Source organism: Lissotriton helveticus, chromosome 11, assembly GCF_964261635.1.
Source record: "Lissotriton helveticus chromosome 11, aLisHel1.1, whole genome shotgun sequence".
NCBI classification, from domain to species: domain Eukaryota; kingdom Metazoa; phylum Chordata; class Amphibia; order Caudata; family Salamandridae; genus Lissotriton; species Lissotriton helveticus.
In genome coordinates this window covers 164,134,798-164,151,698 of record NC_136072.1, presented here as the reverse complement: position 1 = coordinate 164,151,698, position 16,901 = coordinate 164,134,798, and the positions used below count along the sequence as shown (strand labels likewise).

The following is a 16,901-nucleotide window of genomic DNA, read 5'->3' as shown; positions in this document are numbered from 1 at the left end:
AGGAAAGGAGGGGTCAGTTACCAATATAACCCCAAAAATCTCCTTTCAGAAAAGGGAACACACACTATCAAATTTCAAACCCGAGCACATCAGAAGTCCAAAGTTAAATAATGTTCATAAAAACAATTATTCTCGTTGTCCACTTTTAATCAAAGTATTAAGTCCGGGGTAATCCGTATCCAATTCCTTTACAGCAAATGCAGATTCCTTACAACAGTTCAATATTGATCCATTTCATGTAGTCGGCATATATTTCTTCAGTTTTGATACAGCCAACACGTGTTTCGTCGGTATAATATCATACCACGACTTCTTCAGGGCTGTTAATAAGGCCTCAATACGTAGTAAATGCGTTATGGCCGTCAAATTGGAAGGGTTCCAAAAAGGATGTCAGTCCACTACTGAATAGTCATAACGGTGTGCTTGTGTGACTTCAAATGGTAAATGCATACTCGCCGTATATTGATACAAATTGCAATGTTGGCATAATATCACTACACATATTTACTGTGTGAAGTTACACAAGCAGCTGTTTGCACTATTGAGACACACAGTTATGATTATTCAGTAGTGGACCTACATCCTTTTTGGAACCCTACCGAAGGCCTTTTTTTAGCAGACCTGAAGAAGTCGTGGTATGATAAAATACCCACGAAACACGTGTTGGCTGTATTAAAACTGAAGAAATATATGCGGAGTACATGAAATGGATCAATATTGAACTGTTGTAAGGAATCTGCATTTGCTGTAAAGGAATTGGATACTGATTGCCCGGACTGAATACTTTGGATTAAAAGTGGACAATGAGAATAATTGCGTTTATGAACATTATTTAACTTTGGACTTCTGATGTGCTGGTATTGGAAATTTTATATATTGTGTTTTTTAGCTTGTTTGTTCCATTACAGTGTAGTATTTTCCTATTTCTATTTATCTCTTATGTTAACTTGCTCCTAGCTGCTCAGCCTGTGTGAGTGTTCTAAGTGGAATGTTTGGTGTGTGGGCTATGTGTTAAATGTTTGGGTGACTGGAGCAGAGTGACAGTTGGATGGATGGGGATGAGCAGTCAGCAGGCTGCTCCCGGTGGGACTGTTGTGGGACTATTGATGGAGCTTACAGAGACCTTCTTACCTGCTTTACCTACTCTTCAATAAACCTACGTTGACTTCATCATACCTGTGTGGTCCTGATTACTACACCTATTTTTGGCGACGAGGTAAAGAACGTTCCTACCCTCAACGGTGTGGCCTGAGAAACCTCATCATTCATTCTACAATATGCTGGAGACTAGATACCACAAGTAACGGACGACTGGTTAAAGCAGAAGGAACAAGGTGTTACAGAAATGACGTTCAAGAGGCCTCACAGGTACCTTTCCTTAAAGACATTAAGCTTCAAAGGAAACAAGCACAAAGACAGCGCGATGTGCAGTCCCACCGGTGTCCATCACCCCGGACAGCCCCCAGAAAAGCGTGCTGTACTCTGTCTCTTGAGTCAACTTCAACAAGAAGCTCCATGGATGCTGCTCAGAGTGAGCTTTCACACACAGTAAGCCTATCCTTTTGCTTCAAGGGTGTTGCGCAGAGTATGACTCATTTGTATTCTGACAAAGGAAAGTCTGAGGCATGAAGGCACTGGATCACCCTTCCCTACACATTTGATCTCACACCAGAGCTTGCCAAGTGTTAAGTTTTACTCATCTCACCTGTGGTTGTGCCTGGAAGAGCGAAGACAGGTGACAAGATGGATTTGGTGGCACACAGCTGCGGCCTATGGGCAGTGTATGTTCAGATGGACTTTGAGCAAATAAAGATGGATCGTTCTTTGGCAGTGGGCTACACACACAGGAGGTGTACAAACCAAACCCAGTCTGTGCGAAGTCAAGTTGAGCCGTATATTTTTGTTAAAGGAACGGTGGGACATGATCTGTTTGCTTTTGGTCTCTTACACGGACCTTTCCAAAGCACACAAACACATTTGTTTTTCCTTGGCGTGTTTTCACTGTTTGGCAAACGTGAGGAGACAGCATGCATCAGGAACGGAGTCACGAGTCAGGCGAGGCATGTTTTGACTTTGTTTATTCAATGCTTATTGAGACTTCGAGATTGCTGCCCTATCCAACTGCCAATTTAAAAGAGACTTTGCTTGCGCGCACCTTGGTGCAGTTGTAGGGTCAGGCGCAGTCTCTGGTGACTTATTCATCTTCTTGACGATCTTCATTGTGACGCATCAGCTGCAGCGCTGCCTTCTGGCGTTTTGGCGCAGCTGCTACTTTGAGCTATCCGGCGCGTCATCAATGTACGTGCCGCCATTTTGGGTTTGGCTCTACAGCAAGCTATTCAATTACGCTTTAATGCCATTTGCCAATCACGCTCATGCCATTTACCTATTACGCTTGTTTTTCTCGCTAATCCCGTTTTCTTCAATACGTCTCATTTTAAAGGAAAGAGCTCTAACATGGACGTCGTGACAAGAAAGGAAGGTTTGTGTCTCATACTACAAAAGTACTTCACTTTTGTTGAATTTTGTGCACATTGGAGCGCATAGCCACCATTGAAAGCAACATTAAACTTCGTTATGGAGCGTTTGTGCGTTGTTGGGTGGCTACTGACACAGGCCTTATATGGAAACTTCAACATCAAGACATTTCTTTATTGTAATGGGCTAATCATACTTGCAAGACTTATCGGAGCCCTTTTTAGGTTTCGCCTAGGGCCGGAGCTCCTAGCTCCGCCCAGGAGAAATCTTTTGTTTTGCAGTATGGGGGACTTGAATCCGCCCCTTCTTCTATTGGCTAGCTCCATAAATGGAGGCTAACCATTGGAAGCCGGATCTGTCCGTCAAGGCCGGACAAGATTCGTGGGCGTTCCCGAGATTTTTTCCCTCTCCACCCTTTTCGCATCGTCATCGCGGCCGTGGGCGGGGTTTATTTTTGTTTTTGTCGAGGTTGCCTGGAGTTCGTGGTGAGTTGTGGGTTTACATTAGTGCTAAGGCCAGGATTTAACTACGTTGTGTCCCAGTGCCAAGGATGCGGACTAGAGTGATTGTAGTAGAGTATGAAGGTCAGGACTAGGGTCTGTGGTGACTCGTCTGTTTTTATCGGGGTGGTCGTGAAGTTGTTTTTTCCTCAGTGCTCGAACGCGGGTCCGCGGTGAGTTGTGATTTTGCCCCAGCGCCATGACTCGTGCCTGTTGTGATAGTTTTAGATGTTGTGTCAGCCCTCGAGTTGCGATCTGAGTGGCGTTGTTGTGCGTTGGTTTCAGTGCTGCTCTGTTTTGGGTGGGGACGGGGTGTTAATCAGGACAGGGACAGAGGTGTGAAGGGTGTAAAGTTTAGTCCCAGGCCCGCTCAGTGGTGCTCAGCGCGTCCTCTGGTGGTCCTCGGCGGCAGCGCGCCCAGCATGGCCTGAGTGGGGCCATTGGCACCCCAGCGGGGCTCCGGCCTTTCGTTAATTGCCTCTTTCTAGTTGGGGCGGCTGCTGGTTGGTCGGGCTGCTGGGGGCTGTTTGTAGAGGGCGGCGGGTCCTGCATAAAAGGTCGAGCTGAGCCCTCTGCCTCTTCAGATCTGCCGTGCACCACAGAAGTGCACACACTCACGCACTCCCTTCAGCCTGGACACCCCGAGGATGATGATGATGATGGCTCAGCAGCTGCCGCCCTGGGCCCTGCAGCCTCCGACCAAAGCCTTCTCGCAGCCGGTGCCACCCTGGACCCATCAACTGCAGGCCAAAGCCCCCCAGCCTGGGAAATCCTTCACCATCGAGGCCCTGCTGGGCAGAGCGGACCCGCCTGCGCCGCCAGCCAGAGCCCCCGTCCTGCAGCCGCAGCCGCTCTACCCGCTCTGCTACCCTCCCGGAGCGCTCTACAGCACAGGTGAGGCCCGGCCCGACTTCGCTCTGGTGCTCTTGCGTGTCATCTTTCACTCCACCCTGCCTGTCCTTCTGTATCACTAACGTGTCCACCCCAATGTCCACCCTGCCTGTCCTCTGTCTCACTAACGTGTCCACCCTGCCTATCCTTCTGTCTCACTAACGTGTCCACCCTGCCTGTCCTGCTGTCTCACGAACGTGTCCACCCTGCCTGTCCTCTGTCTCACTAACGTGTCCACCCTGCCTGTCCTCTGTCTCACTAACGTGTCCACCCCACTGTCCTGCTGTCTCACTAACGTGTCCACACTGCCTGTCCTGCTGTCTCACGAACGTGTCCACCCTGCCTGTCCTGCTGTCTCACGAACGTGTCCACCCTGCCTGTCCTCTGTCTCACTAACGTGTCCACCCTGCCTGTCCTCTGTCTCACTAACGTTGCCTACCCGCTCTCTCTTCACCCTTCACTCTTGGACCTCGCACCCGTGCCCTTCCTCAACCCTGGGTGCCCTTTCACCCCTGACCGCTGTCCTCAGCCTCGTGCCGGTGTGCTTAACCCCCACCACGCCTGCTGCCCCCTCTGCAGTGCCTCCTCGTTTAATAGTAATTCCCTATTTTGTAGCGCTGCGTGTGCACGTTATAGCTCCTATAATACTATTTGTGTGTACGGGGTAAACGTGTCTGTCCTTAGGTGTGTCCGTCCGCAGTGTTCTGATCTCTGCGTGCCTGCTCTTTACATATGGCTTTCTTGACCTTACTCCGGCCGCCTGTACGTGGTGATAGTTTGTGGTGATCTGGTGTGTGATGCCGAGCGCGCCCCTGCTGCCAGTCATGCGTGCTCTCTTCTGTCTCTCACCATTCAGGTGCTGTGCTTTATTCCCCTGGACTTGTTGTTCTTGGGGTTATTTCTAGGTCAAGTGGACTTGCAGGCCTCAGCATTCCAAGGGCTTCACAACCAGGACTGACAGAATGTGCCACATATGGGGGGTGAGGGCGGGGTCACTTGGTGGCCACAGCAGCAGGTTAAGTCTCCCAGGTGGTTGCAGCTACTCTTGACGGCTGTAGGGGGCGCTCAACACTTCTGGGAGGCTGACCATTGTGATTAGCAGCCGGAAGCTATCGACCCTGATTAAACGAAACACAGCATGAACACTTTGTACCTGGGGGTGCCTAGAAGACCATGGCACCTGCTCCACTTCCCAGAGGCGGCGCTAGTGAAAGGCTAGGGACAATTGCCCCCCAGATGATTGCAGTACCAGCCGAATCCAGAGTACAAGCGACTTTTTAAAGTCGGAGGCCATTTGATACCTGCCTTGAGGCCAATCACGAGTCTACCATGATAAATACGGCAAAGAAAATAACATTGAGGAAACATTAAAACATCTGAAAAGAGGTAACATGGTGGGACTTTCCCTTCGTTATCCATCCCTGCTTTTCGAGTAAAATTGAGTAAAGCCTTGCCCCTTAAACAATTATTGGGTGACGGCGATTCCCGCGCAGTGCACGTGACGTGGGGCACATGCCGTATTGAGGGAGTAGTTGTAAAGAATTGTATTTGTTTTTTAAAAGCGGATGAACAGTGTTCTACGGTGCCGGCGCCTAGTGAAGCTTTAAGAAAATGTAGGGTAGCGTTTGGAAATACAAAACCGGAGTTTCGTAGCACTGCATGTCAAAAGTGTTGCTGTTACTGAAGTGAACGATCATGTCCACTTTTGGAAGAAGAATGATAGACTGACAGTCTCGCTGTGATTTAAGTCTGTGGGCTGCAGGTTGCGCGAAGATGTCGCAGTGAGCGTTTCATCCACCGGATTTATTTGACAAGTCGAGGATGTCACTTAAGGCGATGCAGGGGCCCCTCGAGCATGACTGAGTAATATGGCCCCTGCGTGCCAGGCTTTTATCAAGATTTGTACGTTTAGGCGCTTCGCACTGTTTAAGAAAAGACGTGAAAAGAGGGTGGTAAACTGGTAATCTAGAGAAAAACGTTTGTAAAATAAACACTGTGTAAGTACTCGTCTCACATGAATTTTCCCTCGGGCGCCCGTTCCCTTTTAGTATCCGCCCTAAGTCACACACTCATTTAAAGTTCTTCTCTAGATGTGCGCTTTACTGGGTGCCTGCAATTTGTCCTGTAGCTCATCCTGTACTGGTAGCGCCAGCCCATCGATGCACACAGTCCACCTTCTCCGCTGTGTGACCACACGACTTTCATGTTTTTTATATAGCACTTCTACTATTTCTATAAGCACTAGACCTTAGTAAAGTCTTCCATTTTGCCCGTTCTTCTATATTTGAAAACACCAACGATCTCACCCGCTGTCTACACATGAGGGATCCCGAGTGTGTGTGTGCGTGTGTGACTGCTCCAGTGTGTGCGTGCATGTGACTGCTTCACAGTGTGTGTGTGTGACTGCTCCTGGGTGTGTGTGTGTGTGTGTGTGTGTGTGTGTGTGTGTGTGTGTGTGACTGCTCCAGGGTGTGCGTGCATGTGACTGCTCCAGAGTGTGTGTGTGTGACTGCTCTTGGGTGTGTGTGTGTGTGTGTGACTGCTCTAGGGTGTGTTTGTATGTGACTGCTCCAGTGTGTGTGTGCGTGTGTGACTGCTCCAGTGTGTGCGTGCATGCGACTGCTCCTGGGTGTGTGTGTGTGTGTGTGAGACTGCTCCTGGGTGTGTGTGTGTGTGTGTGTGTGTGTGTGTGTGCCTGCTCCAGAGTGTGTGTGTATGTGACTGCTCCAGAGTGTGTGTGTGTGTGTGTGTGTGACTGCTCCTGGGTGTGTGTGTGTGTGTGTATGTGACTGCTCCAGAGTGTGTGTGTGTGTGAGTGTGACTGCTCCAGTGTGTGTGTGTGTGTGTATGACTGCTCCAGTGGGTGTGTATGTGACTGCTCTGGTTGTGTGTGTGGGTGGGGCTCTGGGTGTGTGGCTGGCTCTGGGTGTGTGTGGCTGGCTCTGGGTGTGTGTGTGGCTGGCTCTGGGTGTGTGTGGCTGGCTCTGGGTGTGTGTGGCTGGCTCTGGGTGTGTGTGTGTGGCTGGCTCTGGGTGTGTGTGGCTGGCTCTGGGTGTGTGTGGCTGGCTCTGGATGTGTGTGGCTGGCTCTGGGTGTGTGCGTGTGGCTCTGGGTGTGTGTGTGGTAGTAATTGCTGTCTGCTGAGCTCGTCCGTAGGGTACAATAGGTCTCACATTTGCGAGAGATTAAGCTATTGGCAATGTAAATGACAATGCCATTTATTTATCTGTTTTCAAAACCAACACATACATACCAATTTTGTCATTTACAATGCCAATAGCTCTAACTTCTCCAAAGGCGAAACCGTTGCATTGTAAATGCTTGTTCTCACGAGTGCAGTCTAGGTTTGTTCTTATTTGTGGAATCTTGTTTTCTTTCATTGCAGTATTCACTCCTGTGGTATGCTGCCACCTAGTGGCTATTTTTCACATTTTCACATTTTCTTGGATGTCTTAATTCCATATCGGTTTGCAGCGTTTAAGTCAAAATTTCACTTTTCAGTATGTATGTAGCAATCTTAACTGTCTCAAGTACAGTTTTACAGTATTACAGTTTTACATATCGAGTTTTCCCTTACATTAGGGACATGTAGTTTTCTCTGCAGGATTTAGCTGCAATTCACATGGCACCTTCACAGGGGTGAAACCTTACACAGGATGGGTGTTCCCTTACATGAGGGTTGGCCCTACGGTGGGGTAAGTTTTAGGATTTATATGTCCAACTTTATGCTATATTACATTTGTACCCTTACGCAAGGGTAGTTTTTTGATTTGTTTAAGGGCTTAGGCCCTGCGTGCTTAAGACGCCTTGCGCCGCACAATTTTTCTTGATGAGTCTTTACATTGTTTGCCTACTCTCATTGGAGAGATTTCACTTGTTGTCCCATATTTGCTAGTGGGGCAGGACATCGGGTGTAAGTCCCAATGTTCTCTTGACGTTTTATTTCACAGGTGGTCCCTTTTGGTTTACGGGGGCAGGACATTGGATGCAAGTCCCTCTTGTCCATATCTACATATTTGTTGCCCCCTGTTTAGGTTGGGAGCAGGACATTGGGTATGAGTACCTTTTGTCTACATTTACATACATGTTGTCCCCTGTTTAGAGTGGGGCAGGAATTTGGGTCCCAGTCCCTTTTTCCACACTTTTACATGGAGTCTTCCCTACATGAGATTATATACATTTTTGTCATAAATGTATTGCCTTTATTTAGAGGGGGAGATGGGTATTTTGTATTTTATATTTTTACCTTTTTTCCCTTCTCTTTTTATATTGCGTAGTCGCTATTCCTCTCGTGATGTTATTTCTGTTATCCCTGGGTTACTGACTATGTTACTTATCTTTTGCTGTTGCGTTTACAGCCTTAAGTTGTTTGGTACATGTATCAACTTATCTTTTGCTGGTATGTTTATTGTTTTAAGATGTTCGGTGTATACATTTAGCTTATGCATTTATGCTTTTAGTTTTAGACGTTTTTATTATTTATCTTATCTTGTATTTATAGGTCTATAGTTTCAAGACGTTTAGTTTCGTCTTTCATTTATAAGGAAAGAGATATGTAGTATTTTCCTATTTCTATTTATCTCTTATGTTAACTTGCTCCTAGCTGCTCAGCCTGTATCAGTGTTCTGAGTGGAATGTTTGGTGTGTGGGCTATGTGTGGAATGCTTTCGTGACTGGAGCAGAGTGACAGTTGGATGGATGGATGGGGCTGAGCAGCTAGCAGGCTGCTCCCGGTGGGACTGTTGTGGGACTATTGATGGAGCTTACAGAGACCTTCTTACCTGCTTTACCTACTCTTCAATAAACCTACGTTGACTTCATCATACCTGTGTTGTCCTGATTACTACATACAGTCAGGAATCAAGCTTATGCAAATGAGGCTTGGCTGCCTCCCAAAGTACGATGCAGGCCAATCTGCTAGGCATGGATACCCTCTGACCCGAACCAAAGCACCCCTGACCAGATTCACTGTTAGGCCTAACCTGTGAGGTGCAGTTTCATTATCACAATGGAGTTTGGTAGTTATGAGTAGCATTTTTCTAAGGATTTAGGTGTGTGTATATGATTATGATTGAGTAGTGTAAGCTAAAAACTGCTGATCAAAACGTACAGACTTCAATACAACACAAAAATTATCTTTTGAGAGCAGTAAAGCGGACTGATTCTTGGCCTCTGACATTAGTCCAGCAAAGAATTGCTCAAGTAACATGTACGCAAGGAGTGGAAATAGGCGGATATGTTTCAGGGTGGGGGCGCAAAATTGAAGCTTTCCCTAACTATAGGAAATCTATCTACTCACAAGACATGGTGATTGTAGGTGTTCTGACTTGCTACATTGAGGGAATGGATTTCCCATCACTGATCATGTTGCTTAGTGACACAGATATCCAGGATAGCTACTTCCACAATCTCCAACTCGAAACTGATTGCATAGCACCAACATATGCTGGGTTATAATTTAGTGCACTCATGAAGACAAGAAAATGCACTACTTTTTATGCTTCTTAAAACTCACAAATTGCATAACAATAAGTTCTGGTTGAATGTATGTTGATATCTATAGCTGACTGCACTAATATTGGGTCTCAGCTGCTTTGAAATACATATTCAATATACTAGTTCTTTTTCAGCTCTGTTCTCTATAGACCAGTATTTTTTGCACAAACCTTGAACAATGATGGAGCTCTGAAATCTTCATTATCTTTTCTTTTTAGAGAACATACGCCTTCTGTGATAGAACTTTGCAACATTAATTTTGTTGTTGACTGTATGCATAACCTTGTCTTGACAACAGAAAAGATTTTTCCTTTGCAAAACCATTTCTAACATAACTTTCTTTTTTTCTTTTTAGGTCCTTAATCCATTTTACATTTTTCAGCTTTTCAGCGTTATTCTATGGACTACAGATGGATATTACTACTATGCATTGGCAATTGTGGTTATGTCTGTTATATCTGTTGTTAGCTCGCTGTACACAATTAAAAAGGTATTTTCAACTTTACAACTTTACATACGATGTAGCTTACCACATAAATCGTACAATAAAAAGTTATTTCACAAAATTTGCCACTGTTAAAATGACGATGTGTTACGATGACTGTTACTGTCTGGTGAAGTGAAAGTAGTTAGGAAAATACACAATAGCGTATCTTTTTTAAATACATAAAGATTTTAGTTTTGAAAGAAAGTGATCACCAACACACTGCAATCATTCAGAGCAGTGCAGTGAATCCAAGTAAGGGACATGCTAGCTCTATTAGACCAGAAATTTTAATTCTGTTTGGAATGTGACCTATTTAATACCTTGCGTAAATATAAAAGCTAGTTCACATTGTGGCAGCTCTTTTTCATTTTTCTCAGCAAGATTACTTCTTTACGGTACTGGACGTTGTTTTATTAAATTCTGTCTCACTCATGGGACACAAACCAAAATGTTGCTGAATTTGGCCCTATTTGACGGTGGTGCTTGTGATTTTTTTCGAGCCAACAACATTACTTGTTACTAATCTGCCACACCTTCCCTTTTTGGGGGAATTTAAAGGACTACGTAATAAATTGAAACCAAATTTGTGGTCCAACAGGCACATATTCAAACAGAAAAAAGTAAAAACGATTTAATTCTTAGTAAAGATAATTGCTTCTCATTTTTGCATGTAACATATGTTCTAAATGGAGTCCTGTTAAGCATACAACAATTTCCCCAGATTGACCATGATAAATACATGCTTGTTATACACACACCTTATCTACTTACCTTTTATCTTTCTGTTAGAATGCTCAAATACCATTACTAAGGAATCGGCCACACTCACATTTATCCAGCGTACTACTATACAAATGATCAATCGCATGCACAAATAGCAACGTTTTTGAGTTCTCTGTGCTATTGCTCGTAGATTGTATAAAACATTACTGCACATGGGAAACCAACATTTTCTCATTCGAAGGACCTCCATTTATGAGCAAGCACTGAATAGTATTGTCAATGTGCAGGATCCCGGAACACTTTAAAAAATATACACTTTCCCTAGAAAAGCCATATTTTTCCTTTTTAACAATTAACACACGTTTGACAGCCTGTTGAAGACTATATTGGCCAATTATCTTTTCATTTAAAAAAAAAAAATCCTCTTCATATTTAAAAATGTCCCTTAATAAAGATTACTAACAATAAAAACTGAATTCCAAACCCTTTTTTAAAAGTAAAATTAGAGAATAGGAAGTCCATGTAGCTGGATAGGTTATAGTCACAGAATCCATTACAGACATTCATGTTATAGACTTATATATGTTCCTGCCACAGGTGCACTACTCCAAGAACAATCACTTCCAGGTCAGTTACTGCTTATTCGCCTATTAGAACACATTCTCCAACTGTGACAGACTCTCCTCCTTTTAGGTTCTCACCTATCAAAAGTCTTGATGAGGGGGGCAGAAGGTTGAATATTCCGGTGTCCACAGTATCAACCATAACATGTCATTTTTATTAAGATCGTTTTTCACCAATCTACACCAAGGCCTGTGCTTCGTCTGGTCGCTGGGCTTTTGGAATGCTCCTTGGACCTCTTTCAGATGCATCTTCGAGCAAGGTGGCTTCAACAATGCCACAAAAGAAATACAAGGCCCTAGAACAGATCATTTTTTCTCAAGATCGGACCCTCAACAAGATTGACTACTTGTATCAGCAAAAGAAAATACTACTCTACGATTTTCAAAGTTTCTTCTGAAAAGAAAAGTAAGTGCCCAGAATCTGTAGGGAGAAACATGTTTGAATGTCTGCCTCTTCCCTTAAAGCAACCAGAGCTCTATTTGGGATTCATAACAATGCTTCTCTGACAGACTTCATGGAAAAGACATAGAGGATTTCCAGGAGAATTTATCAGAGACAGTGATATCCTTAAAGCAAATGTGTGGTTGTGACTTCTGTGATCTTGTTGGTCAAGGCTACTGTCATGGTTTAGCCATGTGACAATCATTGATTAAAGCTTACTATCCTAAAACTAAAATCACAGCAGCATGTATGATAAACCTTCCTTTTTCTGGTACTTCTCTTTTTGAGTCCCACAATGATGAGAAAAAGAAGCAAATGGAAGACAGATTGGTGCCTTGAAGGCTAGAATTGGAGGAATACAGGAAGCCTTATTGGCCTTAGGATCACTTCTATTTCCTTCAGAGGTTTCAAACCCACCTCGGTGATCTCAACGTCCGCAATCCTGGAGCAAAAATCATACCTGCATGGGCAGTTTTTAGGAGGCAGAGGTGGAGAGCAACCATCTGGATCTGCAAGAAGCTTGTTCCTGGAAGCAAACTGGGACTCCTCTATTCTCCTTCTGTACATCACTCTAGTAAGGAGGGAAGGTTTCACAAAACATCTACAAGAGCAGCAAAGCATCACAAAAGACAGATCAGTGCCAAATATTGTGCAATATGGCATTTCTTTATGGTTCATAAATTCTTCAGTTATTCCTCAAAAGATGTTGTCCCAATTTAATTGTAGAAACTTCAGCAAGAGGTCATCACCCTTCTAGAGAAGGAATCTATAGAATAGAACCCCTCTTCCCAAAAGGGAAGAATACATTTTCCTGTTTATTTCTGATTTGCAAAAATGAAATCAACACAAGAATTCAGACTCCTTCTTGATTTCAAAATAGTGAAAATGTAGAGAGAACACTTCCAGTTGCTTGTTCTCTGCTAATTGTACCCTAAACTCAGGTGAATTGGTTGTGTGCCGTAAACCCCCAACATTCACAGTTACATATTCCGATAGTGTGGAAAAATTGAAGGCTCACATGATATATTGTATGACCAACAAAAGGCCCTTCCTTCAAATTTGCCCATTTACATTCTCAAAATCATGGTAGTAGTATCCGCCCATCTCCGACAATAAAGAATTCTTGACTACCCATATGCCCAAAATGTATTTTCTCATTTCTAGACAGCTCTTGGCGTTCTAAACGAGCAGGGCTCTGAGTCAACCATGCAAAGGCCAGTATGAAGCCAGCTTAGTCCTTTTACTGTTTTGGAGTAGTGTTGGTTGTATAGGGGGCAAAAGTGTAACCTATGGAATAACTGCTATGTCTCTTCGAATTAGCAAAATTGTTCTGAACACATCACAAGTGATGTCCCGACAGAACTACTGGGATCCATGGAATCCTGCCTTTTTCTAGTACCTCACACTTGTCTTCACATGACCCCTTCCAGCAGTATCTGGACGTTCAGTGGTGCTAATACTCTAACAGTCGGGAATGCAAATTAACTCCTACTCCTACTCCAACAGCAATTCAGTCACTATAGTGCTTGGGGCAAAGTAGAAAATCTCCTCAAAGAGGTACCATTTCATCAAGATATTCAGACTCTGACAGTTGTAAAGGATTTTTCCTGATTGAGTGGGGAGCTGGTATGTATCATCGAGTGCAAGGCACATGGTTCCTCAAAGAGTCTATATCATAGCAACCTGCCAGGGTTAAGAGGAGTCCACTTGTCTCAAAATTTTTGTTCCTCCAATATAGCCAAACTGCTCTTTTCTTGTCCGGAAGGACAATATTACAACTATGCATTACCTGAACAGGGACGAGATCCAGACTGCTTCGGCTTGGAAATGGCTCAAAGCCAGAGACCTGCAAATCACAGCAGTTCACATCCCAAGTGTTAACAATGTTAAATCCAACTCTCTCAGCAAGATTACCCAAGAAAACCACAAGTTGTCCATAAATGACAAAGAATTTCTCATCATCTTAGACACATTAGGGTTCATCAGTTCACAAAATACAGGAAATCCCCAGAGTTTGATTTCAGTACTGCAACCGGTACCCTAAGTAAATGCCCTTTTGATTGACTAGTCAGGAAAGTTCCTGCACCTACTCTTCAGTCTGACCTACTCCATAACAAGGATGATTTTCACGGTACCAAGGTAGCCATGCCAGTAGATGTTTACCAAATTTCATTTGTCGGAGCAGCGACACATGAAGCTTCAATGCAAACTGGATCTCCTCTACATGGTTGGGGGCCACATTCTGTGCACAGCTTACCATCTTTGAATATGGCATAATTGCTCTATAACTCTTTCAGTACAGACATCAGAATCTTCCTCAGGACTATCTGGATATTTTAAAGAAAGCCAAACGTACATCTACTGGACCTTCCTCCTTTTTCAAGTGGTTGAGATTCTACATTGGGTGTTATGAGAAACATTTATCTGGCAAAATGACAGGAAGAGCTAGAACTTCTTAAGTCCTGCAATTAGCAAGGTCAGGCTTACAGTTCTATTCTTTTAAAGGTATTCATGCTGCTATTATAACATTCTGGAAATGTCCTTCACAAACCTATTTGTTCAGGATTCCTATTGTTAAATACTTCCTGGAAGGCATTCAAATGGTATTTTCACCTATTGGGAGACTTCATCTATCTTAGGAGACTTCCTCGTCCTTGGGAGCTCAATATAGTTCTTTCTAAACTAATGGGTCCTCCTTTCAAATGTATTCATTGGTGCTTCTTTGCAGTACCCGTCATGTAAGGCTCCTTTCTTGGAGGCAATCACATCTACATGTAGAGTTCGTGAAATTCAGGCCTAATGTTCTCACTAGCCCTACACAGTTCTCATAGCAGCAAGGAAGTCATGAGGACCCCCCCTTTGTTTCTTTCCAATGCGATCTTGGAGTTCATGTTAATCAGAATTACTTTTCCTACATTTTGTTCGAAATCTTACCACTCCTGCAGGAAAGTCCTTAAACGCTTAGGATGTTTAGGAGGGTTCTTGGATTTATCTTGATAAAAGTAGGACATCCATGGAGTTGACTCCGTAAACTATGGACCTTGTCAAACATGCTTGACCACCTCAGAGTAGACAATTTCCTGGTGTATTCTCCCTTATATTCTCCTCTGTTATAAGAAGATGAATATGGGCATTCAGATCATACCGTAGGCCCATTATATTAAGTGTAATGCTGCAACTACTCCTTTAAGGAATATCCCTGCTACTGAGATGTGGAGTCTCTACTTTCACAAGATAGTATTGCCTAGATTCAGATTCCATAGTATCCATAGGAGCTACCTAAGTTGGCCAAGCTTCTTGGTGGACATTTTCCTAGATATAAATGTTTTCTTTCTTCCACTGCCTGAAATGAGATTGTCTTGCAATTGTATTTAGTGCTTATGATCATCAGTGGCGATCCCTGAAGGCAGAGACAAATTGCTTACTTATAATCCTAATTATCCTTTAGGGGAATCTCCATTGAAATCATAATCTTCTCTTCTTCCTCCCTGGTGGAGGAGTAGAAATGAAGATGACCTACTAAGCCAGATCCAAAGTTTATGATGGAAAAGAACTGAAACAACTGTCACTGACAGGATATGATTGGATGTCGGTGGTTTGTATTCCCTTAAAGGAGCAGTGACATTTTTCAGCTCTATAGACTGCAGCCTATTTAGCTATATTGCCCTCCTTTTCTCTTACATTTCTTTTAAGTAAAGGTGTGTAAACATTTGTGTTATTATTCTTTGAGTGACATTTTTCAATTTGATTTGGCTACTTTTGAAAGAAAATTGAATACAAAATGGCTAATATAGCCTTCAATAGCCTGCCATTGTTTCACCTTTATGCTGGAAATTGGCTTTTCAAGAGAGAAGTGCACATTTTTAATTTCAAATTTGGTCTGGGATCCCACATGCTGGTGGGCTTTTCAGTGCTTATGATGTCAATGGATATTCTTCTGAAGGAGAAAAATGTATCAACTTGTCCTTTTTGGAGTTTGAGTCTAAAATGGTTAAGAAACTGTAATCTGCAAGCTATGGATTTCGCTATGGTTACCATATGTTTTTTCTACAGTCTAGATGGTAGGTAACCTGGGGAGTTCATTGGTAATCAAAAGTCACCAAATATACCAAAAGAATTGTTAGAAGTAACATTTAAGCTTTTATGGGGGGGACTTCAGAGTCATCCCTCCCAGACTACCTCCAACCCCATCCTGGAATCTTAATATATTTCTCACAAGGTTAATGGGGTCCCATTTCGAACCCCTTCATTCTTGTTCTTTGAAAATTCAGTCCTGGAAAGTGACTTTCGTAGTTCTTCACACCAACCCTTCCATGCAAGGTAATCTCATATTTTCACCTCAACCAAACCATAGAAGTACCATTGTTTCACATCCATCCACAGTAATAGAAAGGGAATTTCATGCACTAGATGTTAAAAGAGCCTTATCAAGCTATATAGTTAGAACACAAACATTTTGGAACACTCAACAGTTGTTTGTAGCCTTCTCAATACCCTGTAAAGGGACCGCTATCTCAAAACAAGTAATAGCTTGCTGGATAGTCTAATGAAAACAGACCTGCTTTGCCAAAGCCCAAAGACCGCTTACAACACCTCCAATGCCACATTCTACTTGGAACAAGCATTGGCATAGCCAATAGGTCTCGCCTTTGGGACCTTGCAAGTGTTTGCTAGAGCTACTGACTTAGCCAATGTTTTTAATGTATGTGTTTGTAGAGCATTGTGGCTGCTGTGCAGCATGTTGACAAGTTATAATAAAGTGAAATGAAAGCAGTCATAGAGCCGTCAGTTTTCCCTACCTTTTCACACAGGCATCCTTTCTTCCTGTCTTCCCATTAGCTGGCATACGTTAGGTTAAACAGTGCTATGGGGAGCGGGCGGGGGCGCCTACGGCTGTTCCGGGTTGAGGCCTTACCTTTTTGAGGACCTAACCCCTGACACTTGCCTGAGTACTTCTGTGCACCTATGTATCTGATCATTTTGCCGAGGCGCTTCACAACATGCTCAGTTGCATAGAATTTTAGCAGCTCAGTCAAAGAAGCATGGAATTCAAGGTGTTTCCGAGAAAATAAGCTAATCAGATATTGTGAATTTGTGAAAGAGGTGGTGAGTGGAGGCAGAATTTTGGATTTTATGCACAGGCAGGCCAAATGCACGTTACCAAAGGCAGATGAATAGTCAAAACCACATTATTATGATTATAACTCAGCTAGTGGGGTAACCCTGGCAGAGAGTTGATGGCTACAGGCTGGTGACCATCC

General features: G+C 43.6%; 1 protein-coding gene across 9 annotated transcripts in view; it reads left to right on the top strand.

Moving 5' to 3' along the window:
• ATP13A3 (ATPase 13A3) overlaps positions 1–16,901 on the top strand; it is a 430,700-nt gene that overhangs the window by 167,744 nt on the left and 246,055 nt on the right. For all 9 annotated transcript variants that reach the window (XM_078666249.1, XM_078666244.1, XM_078666250.1 and 6 more), the window contains one exon: positions 9,721–9,855. In XM_078666249.1, the coding sequence (XP_078522375.1) occupies positions 9,721–9,855 (135 nt within the window). The remainder of the gene's footprint in view (positions 1–9,720; positions 9,856–16,901) is intronic.